The 8,898-nt window shown below is 46.1% G+C and overlaps 1 protein-coding gene across 1 annotated transcript; it reads left to right on the forward strand.

Annotated features, from left to right (window-relative positions):
- The first annotated feature begins 529 nt into the window (after nucleotides 1–529).
- LOC125525560 (putative WD repeat-containing protein C2A9.03) lies at nucleotides 530–8,660 on the forward strand. Its single transcript, XM_048690568.2, has 10 exons — nucleotides 530–842; nucleotides 945–1,136; nucleotides 2,403–2,570; nucleotides 2,661–2,747; nucleotides 5,714–5,848; nucleotides 5,981–6,091; nucleotides 6,792–6,883; nucleotides 6,967–7,072; nucleotides 7,164–7,250; nucleotides 7,940–8,660. The coding sequence occupies exons 2-10, from the start codon at nucleotides 960–962 to the stop codon at nucleotides 8,351–8,353; spliced, it is 1,377 nt and encodes a 458-aa protein (XP_048546525.2). The 5' UTR covers nucleotides 530–842; nucleotides 945–959; the 3' UTR covers nucleotides 8,354–8,660.
- The last annotated feature ends 238 nt before the right edge of the window (nucleotides 8,661–8,898 follow it).

An 8,898-nucleotide genomic window follows, 5' to 3' on the forward strand; every position in this document is an offset into this window, starting at 1 on the left:
TGGTCGAACCATTTGATACCAATGACAACCAGTTTCGTTTGATCTACTGGCGTCACTCGCAACCTTTGCAACAAACACCATGTTGCGCTCACTTGCGCTGCAACATGGGCTAAGTTGCAAAGGGCGAAGACGGCCGCGAGCCGTCTGATGAACAACAGATCCGACCGCAGAGTCGGTCGACGCGTGCAAACGCTAACGTGCTACACATTGACAGAGTATAAACTTTGGCCAAAACCAAACACACCAACAGTTATAATCTTACTAACAAATTACAGTCCACAAAGGGGCGGCGCTTGCGTGCTCCCACCCCCTCCTGCCCTAGGAAAACGGTGTTTGTTTAGTTTAGAGTGCGCCCCTCGCAGAAAAACACATGACGGGAAGAATAGAAAAGTAGGGTACCATCAACCATGGGTGTCGTCAATCATCATACTCCTACTCCGACTCGTTGTGCGGCTTCTAGAGGCTCCGTCCGTGTGTATATGTACAGCGCGGGCGGCCTGATCCCTCCCCAACATCCATCCGCCGTCGCTGTCAAATTGTGGATCGAGCGAGCGGAGGCCTTGCCGTCTAGAGCCTCGCTTCGCCGCACGGCACAAAAAGGGGAGCGCCAGCCCGCCCAGCCGCGCTGCCCTCCTCCCCTCCACACGTCTCTGCCCCCTCCCACCCCCCATCCTCACCCCGCCCGCCCCCCGCCGCCGACGCAGCTCATCCCTCTCCATCTCCTCCCCTCGCCCGCCAATCCGCGCTCCCCCGGCCCGTCCCTGCCCTACGCGCCCGGCGCCGCCCCGCCCCGCCCCGCCCTGCCCTGCTCCGCGCAGCAGACGCAGCGCAGCACAGCACAGGTACGGCTCTGGTTGCTTCGCGCCCCGAGGCGCGGGTCCTCTGAGTGGGTTTGTCTGTGTCCGCGTGGGTTTGATCTGAGCGGTTTGGTTTGATGCGCGCAGGTGGTTGGTTGATTCATGGCCGCCAGCGTGCGGGAAGGTGCGGCGGCGGCGGCGGCTGCGGGGCACGCGGCGGACGATTACGACGTCTCGGACGGCGAGATGGACGTCGACGTCGAGGCCGGCAGCGAGCTCCAGCACGCCGGCGACGACCGGAGGGACGGCGACGGCGACGGCGACGACGAGTACGCGCTGGTGGGTAACCACTTCCTTCTGGGTTGATGTCGCGGTGGTGTTGGTGGTTCCGCCGCTTGTTTTCTCTGAATCGCGAATCTGAGCCTGCGCCTGCTAGTCCGCTTCCGTTATTTGATTGATTGATTGATTGGCTGTCCGAGGTTCCTTTCTCTTCATAGTATGATTCGAAGTCGAGCGTGGTATTGTTTAGGGTGTTCAGGAGTTTATTATCAGTGGCTTGCCTGTCCTTGTTAGTGCAGCGGCTGGTTCTTCAGAAAAAGAATCATGGGCACAATTAGGTTCGTCCTGAAATCCGATCGCGGTGGCAAGTTCGCAGTGCCGCGGTTTCAGCTTAGTTTTCTAGTACTAGTATGTTTACCACTTCTACCTGGTGGGTGAGAGTTATCCGTTTTATAAGTTAAAAGTCGCGGTAGTTTGCTATGCTATGACAAAGTAGAGAAACATAACTTGCCATCAACAGAAGAACTAGTATATATTCTAAAAAAGAACCACTATATTATGCGAGGGGCGCAATCACTCATTTTAAACATGCGTGTGTCGCGAGAGGAACCTTAGTCCAGTGATTATGCTCAAAAGGGTGCGGAAAGGCTACTTTTAGACCGGGGCTAGTTTACAGTGCTGATTTTTTCCTCACCTAGTCTTTGGGTGCTGAATTCAATATTTATGATAAGGGGGTGACTTGATGTCAATGGTGCTTGTGGAGCAGATTGGTATCGCCCAATCATCCAGCTCGAATTTGCTACTTGTGTTTATCTCCAGCCAATAATGATCTGGCTCACCATTCCCTGTAACGTCGTTTTCACAAGTGGCGTACACTGCATAATTTTCAATGCCCCACTTTGCCAGGCGTTGTAGATGCGATGTTTCAGTGCCTTTTGAATTGGCTAAGACCAAAGAGCATAAAACATGACTTTCTACTAGAAAAAAAAGGATCCGTGTCTTTGGCCTTGTTGATTATTCAACTGCTGAATAAAAATTAGCGCATGGGGCCGCCATGTTTTGGCGTATGCATGAGAACTATTTATGTGGCCGTACCTGAGTCTATCTAATCATCAAGATCACGACATGGTTGAATAAATTGTGACTGATGTAGCTCATTAAGGATAAATAATTGCTTTAAAAATACTTTGTGTTATTTTTTCCCTTTTGATATTTTAAAGGCTTGGCGAAATTATAATATTGTTCAGGCCTAGTATTTTCCGGTGCTTATATAAAAATATCTTAGTATTAAGCTAAAGCGTATTGATATTTGACTATTTTCTACAGCTCACTAGGATAACTGACACGTCAGCAGCTGAAGCAAGGGCAGGAAAGGATATACAAGGTATACCATGGGAGAGGTTACAAATCACCAGGCAGGATTACAGAAAAGCTAGGTTGGAACAGTACAAGAACTATGAGAACTTCCCTCAGTCCGGAGAGCTCATGGATAAGGTCTTAATTAATATCAATTGTATCTGTCAATGTTTACTCTGTTTTCTAGATGATCAAATTTCCTAAAAGGATCCTCTGAAATGTTAATAGTTGTGCAAGCAAGTGGAGAGCAGCAGCAAGTACTATGAATTTCAATACAACACTCGGATAGTGAAACCCTCAATTCTCCATTTTCAGGTTAGTTGTGATCTGTCTTCTGTTTAATGCAGGATTTGTAGTATGGCATACTTGTTACATCCATTAGCATTACATTATATGGACTTCCGTTTTCCTTCTTCCGCATTAGCATTTATTGTGCTTTCTTTGCAAAGTTCCGTGTCTTATCTGTATCCATATCAACAAGAAGTCTGAAAAGATAACCTAGTTTCCTTTTTTTGTGGGATCTCTGGTTTAAGGGTTCCACTAGAATGGTTTAACTTTATAAATTGTACTGCAGCTTTGAATTAAATGCTGCAGTGGTTACATAGAGTTTCGCATGAAACTGTTAAAAGGATTATAACCCTGAAAATGGGCAATGGAGGTTATTGTGGATTTATAAAGCACTGGTTGATTTGGAACATAGCTGGATATCTGTATCAATTATGTTAACTCAGCTCAAGGCCCGTGATGCAAATACAAAGTTATTCCACCTCCGTGCAATGGGCGGCAGCGCAAAAATCATATTCCTTTCCTCCACTCGGGCACCTCTGTGGTATCTGATCATAGAGATAAAGCTGATTTGCTCCTCAACCACTTCTGTTTGCTTCCTGGCATGAGTGAGGGCAGAGCCTTCCAACTCGATGGTGATTTCCTGCAGCTGCCTAGGGCAAATCCGAGTCACTGAGACCCTCCTTTCACCATGGATGAGCTCAAGGTGGCCAATTAAGGATATCCCTTCTGAAAAAATCCCTGCCCCTGTTGGTTTTATAGGTTTATTCTTCAAAAAGTGCTGGAGCATTATCAAGTTCGACCTCCTCAGTGCTCTTAACCAGCCGTTTGCAGTTAATGTCCAACATTGGAATTTGCTGAACACTGCTCACGTTGCGCTTATGCTGAAGAAATTGCTGACCTGCTGATTATAAACAGATCAGTTTATTGCAAAGCGTGATTAAGGTTCTCAGAAAATTGCTTGCCCTACGCCTTGCCCCTGAGCTGAATGATCTTATCTCTCCATGTCAAAGTGCTTTCCTTAAGAGATGCATCCAGGGCAATTTCCTACATGTACAGAACCTGATTCACACCTAAATCAGACCGAATCAAAGCCTGCCCTCTTCCTCCTCAAGCTGGATATTGCAAAAGCCTTTGATTCGGTCTGATTTAGGTGTTTTTCTAGCGAGTCCTGGTAATGGGCTAGACGGCGTATTTTTTTTAAGCCTTTGATTCTGTCGGTTTCAAGGCGCAGTTTGGATTCGGGCAGAAGTGGAGAGATCTTATTGCTGTATCTTTGGCTTCCACCTCTTCCTGTGTCCTCAACGGTGTACCTGGCATTCCTTTCCTGCATTGACTACTTCCGCCAGGGTGACCCTTTGTCGCCTCTCCTATTCTTGATATTGCCATCGAGCTGTTGAAGATCCTCAAAAGGGTGACGAACGATGGAATTCTGAGTCAGCTGTCCAGCCGCCATGCAAGGTTCCGTGTTAGTATCTGTGCTGATGATGTCGCCTTGTTCATCAACTTCCTTCCATATCCACTGCCCCAACCTGGATATCAATGACACTTTGGCATCCTTCTTGCGTGATCTGGGCTCCCTGCCCTGTTCCTATCTCGGGCTGCCTAGTACTAGGTAACCCAGTAAATTTCAGATCCAACCTGTCCTCTACATTGGCTGCTAAGCTTGCGTGATGGAAAGGAAGCTTACGACTAAGGCAGGTTGTCTGGCTTTGATAAACTCTGTTTTCACCTCCATCACCACCTACTTTATGACCATTTTCCAGCCAAGCAAGCGGGGTTTCAAGCGTTTTGACAAAATCGGACGCAGCTTCCTCTGGTCTGGCGATGAGGAGGCAAGGGAGCTCAATTTGCTCTTGCCTAAGCAATTCGGAGGTTATCAAAAATCTGGAAAGACCGCTAAATTCTGGACTGATAGTTGGCTTAACGGTGTGTTTCCCAAACCTTGGCCCCTGGCCTGTTCATACTGGCCCGGAGGAAAAAACTTACTGTTGCAGAGGGGCTCTATGAGGGACGCTGGATGAAGGGACTTCAAAGATCGAACTCTGAACAAGGCCTTCACTCCTTTGCCCAATAATTGCATCAGCTGCAATCTGTATGTAGTCCATATAGAAATCTCTAAAAAGACTTATATTTAGGAACGGAGGAACGGAGGGAGTATCAATCTTTGCCCACAGCCGGATTCAATTCTCTGGAAATGGACTGAAGATAATACCAACACCGCCTCCTCAGCTTTCTTTATCAATTGTACGGCATGATTCCAAGGCCTGAACTCTCCAGAATCTGGCAACTCAAGATGGAGCCCAAGGTGATTTTTTTTTGGCTATCTGGCATCTGCACCGGATTGGTTACTAATGGTGGATCACCTGCAAGCCCGGGGTTGGCCACATGGTGATTGGTGTGCCCTGCACGACCAAATTCTTGAACCTGCGGTGCACCTATTCTGTTTGTGCCCTTTCTTTAGGAAAGTCTGCCACCTGACCTGTCGCAAGCACCCGAACCTGAGGCCTAGGATTTCTTATCTTCAGCGCTTGATGTCATCTTGGTGAAGCGCTTTAGCTTCTGGTCCTAAGAAGGCTGCGGTGACGACGTCTTTTGCTGCTTGGCATATCTGAATGAGGGCAATAAAATTATGTTCTCCAACCAAACCCTTAATCTCCACACCAGGTTGGTTGCCTCATGGAGGAAAGCCTCCAGTCTGTAACTGGCCCCTTGCACAAACAGTGTTTATCCCTTGTACATGCAGCACACTTGTTTAGCAATTGGTCTCTCCGACTCTTGTGCTCTTGCACCTGTACATACACTATCCGCTTATAATCTATAATGCAGCAGCAGAACTCCTGCCAGTTACAGTAAAAAATGATGTAAACTCAATGTGTTTGTCTGCATTGTATTATATCTGCCTCATTCTCTACTGACGATCAGGCCAATTAGATGCATCTAGTCATATGATTCTTAATGCTGCTCACACTGATCAACCCTTTTTTTCCTTGTAGCTTCGGAATTTGTTATGGGCAACTTCAAAGCATGATGTTTATTTCATGTCAAATTCCACAGTAGGCCACTGGTCGTCATTGTCTCACAAAATGACAGATGTTCTTGATTTCTCAGGGCATGTTGCTCCAGCAAAGGTTTTCCTCTTTTAAAGTTCCTGGTGCTTCCTTCTGATCAGTTACTCTTATTTTTTCTCCCAAGTTTGACGTTCTGTTTGTTGATTTATACCGATTATGCAAGTAACCTATATTAATTTGTTGGTTACACAGAAACACCCTGGCTGTGCACTAGAAGGGTTTACTGGCGTTCAAGTTAGCACACTTGCAGTAAATGAGGGTTTGTTGGTCGCTGGTGGTTTTCAAGGAGAACTAGTTTGCAAGGTAAGGTGTTAGGCAGTGTTACTATTACTGTAACCTCCACTTGAATTCTATATCTGCTGCATTTTGTTTTCTTCCAATTTTCTTCTATTTGTGCTAAGTATTTTATATCGGAAGTTACAAAATGGTCAGAAAGCATCCTTATGCCTGTTTGAAATAAAGGTTTTTGTTATATTTTATAGGAATATAATCCTCTAGAAAATTTCCCTATGAAGTTCTTTTTGTGATTGTTGGATTAGCTTTGAAAAAATCCTATATGAACTCTTCCTTCACCTTTGGAGAGTTTGAAACATCTAGTCAACCTCATGTTTTCAGTAAGAAGTTCAACCTCTTCTTTCTCTAGTCAAGAAGTATTTGCCTGTAAAGTTCAGGTGGACCTTCCAGACAGATATTTTAACTCCCGTAAAAAAATCCAGGAGACATGATATCCAATTCCTGTGGTTTTACTATTTTTACGTCTTTCCACTCTGCATTCTAAACTGGTCATATCTCCCTTCTGTTGTTAGGCTGACATATACTCCCTTAGTATATAGGCAGCAGAGTAGGAATGAGAAACAAAAGAGACACTGCATAAGGGAGTAGTATATACTTATATAGGCAGCAGATTGGCCTTAGTTTCTCTTTAATCGAATACCTGATTTATATAAATGGTAAATCATGAATAGCAGGCTTACATGCTCTGCATTTCTTTGTATTTATTCAGAGTCTAGGAGAACGTGATGTTAAGTTCTGCACAAGGACTACTTTGAGTGACAATGCTATCACAAATGCTATGGATATACACAGATCTACAAGGTAAAAAATTCACTTGCAGGCCTCGCATCTGAAGAGTTAGATATTGTTATAGAAATCTGAAGGTTTGCAAAATACTCATGCAGTGGAAGCTTGCGCATTACGGTATCGAATAATGATTCTGGTGTTCGTGAATTCGACATGGAAAGATTTCAGCTCTTGAATCACTTCCGTTTTAACTGGCCAGTGAATGTAAGTTCTATCTCTTCAAGATCACATAAAGATTTCAGGTTATTGTACCTTTCTTAACCGTTCCCCTTACCTGTCGTTTCCCCAATGACAGCACACATCTGTGAGCCCGGACAAGAAACTTTTGGCAGTAGTTGGAGATGACCGGGACGCTCTTCTTGTTGATTCACGAAATGGCAAGGTATTTGGCTAGTTGTATATGCTTGTTATCAGCCATTGTCTTTTGTAGGTATCTCAGATTTTATTATGTTGGTTTAATTTTATTATTGGCTCCTTGCATTACTAATAAAGTGAGATGTAATCACCTTAATTATATTTATGACTGCATTGAAAGGGTTTCTTGGTGTATTCTTTTTTCTTGGACTTCCATTCCTACTGTGGAGAATGATGTACATGCATCAGTCTTCCTTGTTTCCATGCATAGGGCACTAGTCATCAGATTCTCCATTTTACCCCCCCCCCCCCCCCCCCCCTGCAAGATTTTGCCAGCCGTTTATTTTTGTGAAAATCGCATATCATGGGACATACTATATCCTGGTGCAATGCCTAGTTTGAAACGCCGGTGTTTTCAATCATAAATCAACTATGCTGGTGATCCTCTTTGGAAAGATCAAAGTGGAACCAGGGAGTTGGAAGTTTGTGGCAAACAAGACTAATTGCAAATGATGTCCTAGTTTTTCTTTTGCGTTTCACCTTCTGATTGTTTTTATTATTGCATAGGGCTCTGCCCTTGATGTTTCATCTTTATCAATAAAACAGGCAGAGGCCATGCCTCTTTTGTGAAGGAAGAAAACTGTTTTGAAGGCATTATCGTGACTGTGTTGTGTTATCTGGACAGATCAGTATTCAATTTTTCTTTCCTGTGTGCAGGTAACTTCTACCCTAGTTGGCCATCTGGACTACTCATTTGCCTCAGCATGGCACCCGGACGGTGTCACCTTCGCAACCGGGAACCAGGACAAGACCTGCCGGGTCTGGGACATCCGGAACCCGTCGACCTCCCTCGCGGTCCTGAGGGGCAACATCGGCGCAATCCGGTGCATCCGCTACTCCTCGGACGGGCGGTTCCTTCTCTTCTCCGAGCCCGCCGACTTTGTGCACGTCTACAGCGCCGCCGAGTGCTACCGGAAGCGGCAGGAGATTGACTTCTTCGGCGAGATCTCCGGGATCTCGCTCAGCCCGGACGACGAGTCCCTGTTTGTGGGGGTGTGCGACCGCGTCTACGCCAGCCTGCTGAATTATAGGATGGTACACGCCAACGGGTACCTGGACTCGTACATGTAGATGAATAAAACCTTTGTGTTTGACGGGCAGGAAAGAGCGCCAGAACTGCTGAAAATCTGAAGATCTCGCTTGGCCCGGGTGACGAGCCCCTGTTGTTCGAGGGGGCGAGATATGTCAGCGTGCTCCATTACAGGATAGTCCAGGTGTGCCTTCGGGCACCTGGACTCTGTACATGTAGAGAAAGAAAACTTGGTGCGAAGTTTAGTGTGTTCGTGTAAAGGAAGAGCGGAATTGCTTAAAATCTGCCGAACTGTAACTTTAATGAGATCAGTATGGAATTTATACCAACTTCACCTTCGAACGCAAACAGAGTCGAGTTTGAGTGAGCTGAGCTGAGGTCGGGTTAGCTCCTATAAGTTGAAGCGCCTTCAGTTAGAGTAAGGATGCAACTGTGCATTCCATGAATTATTCCGTCAGTGTACGTGAATCGTTTTCCCTCTGGAGACGGGCGACTAGAAACCCTAGCCGCGACCAGGGGAGCCGAGCCTTTCCAGTGCCGCCTTCCAGCGTCTCCCCTCAGCCGGGTGCTGTCTTTCAGCAGCTCC

Source organism: Triticum urartu, chromosome 7A (assembly GCF_056163025.1).
Source record: "Triticum urartu cultivar PI428250 chromosome 7A, HENAU_Tu73, whole genome shotgun sequence".
Taxonomy (NCBI): domain Eukaryota; kingdom Viridiplantae; phylum Streptophyta; class Magnoliopsida; order Poales; family Poaceae; genus Triticum; species Triticum urartu.

Coding starts and splice junctions, on each gene's coding strand:
- LOC125525560 (XM_048690568.2), top strand. CDS start 960: ATGGCCGCCAGCGTGCGGGAAGGTGCGGCGGCGGCGGCGGCTGCGGGG. Junction 2,571..2,660: donor CCGGAGAGCTCATGGATAAG/GTCTTAATTAAT, acceptor AAATGTTAATAG/TTGTGCAAGCAAGTGGAGAG. Junction 6,884..6,966: donor GATATACACAGATCTACAAG/GTAAAAAATTCA, acceptor ATACTCATGCAG/TGGAAGCTTGCGCATTACGG.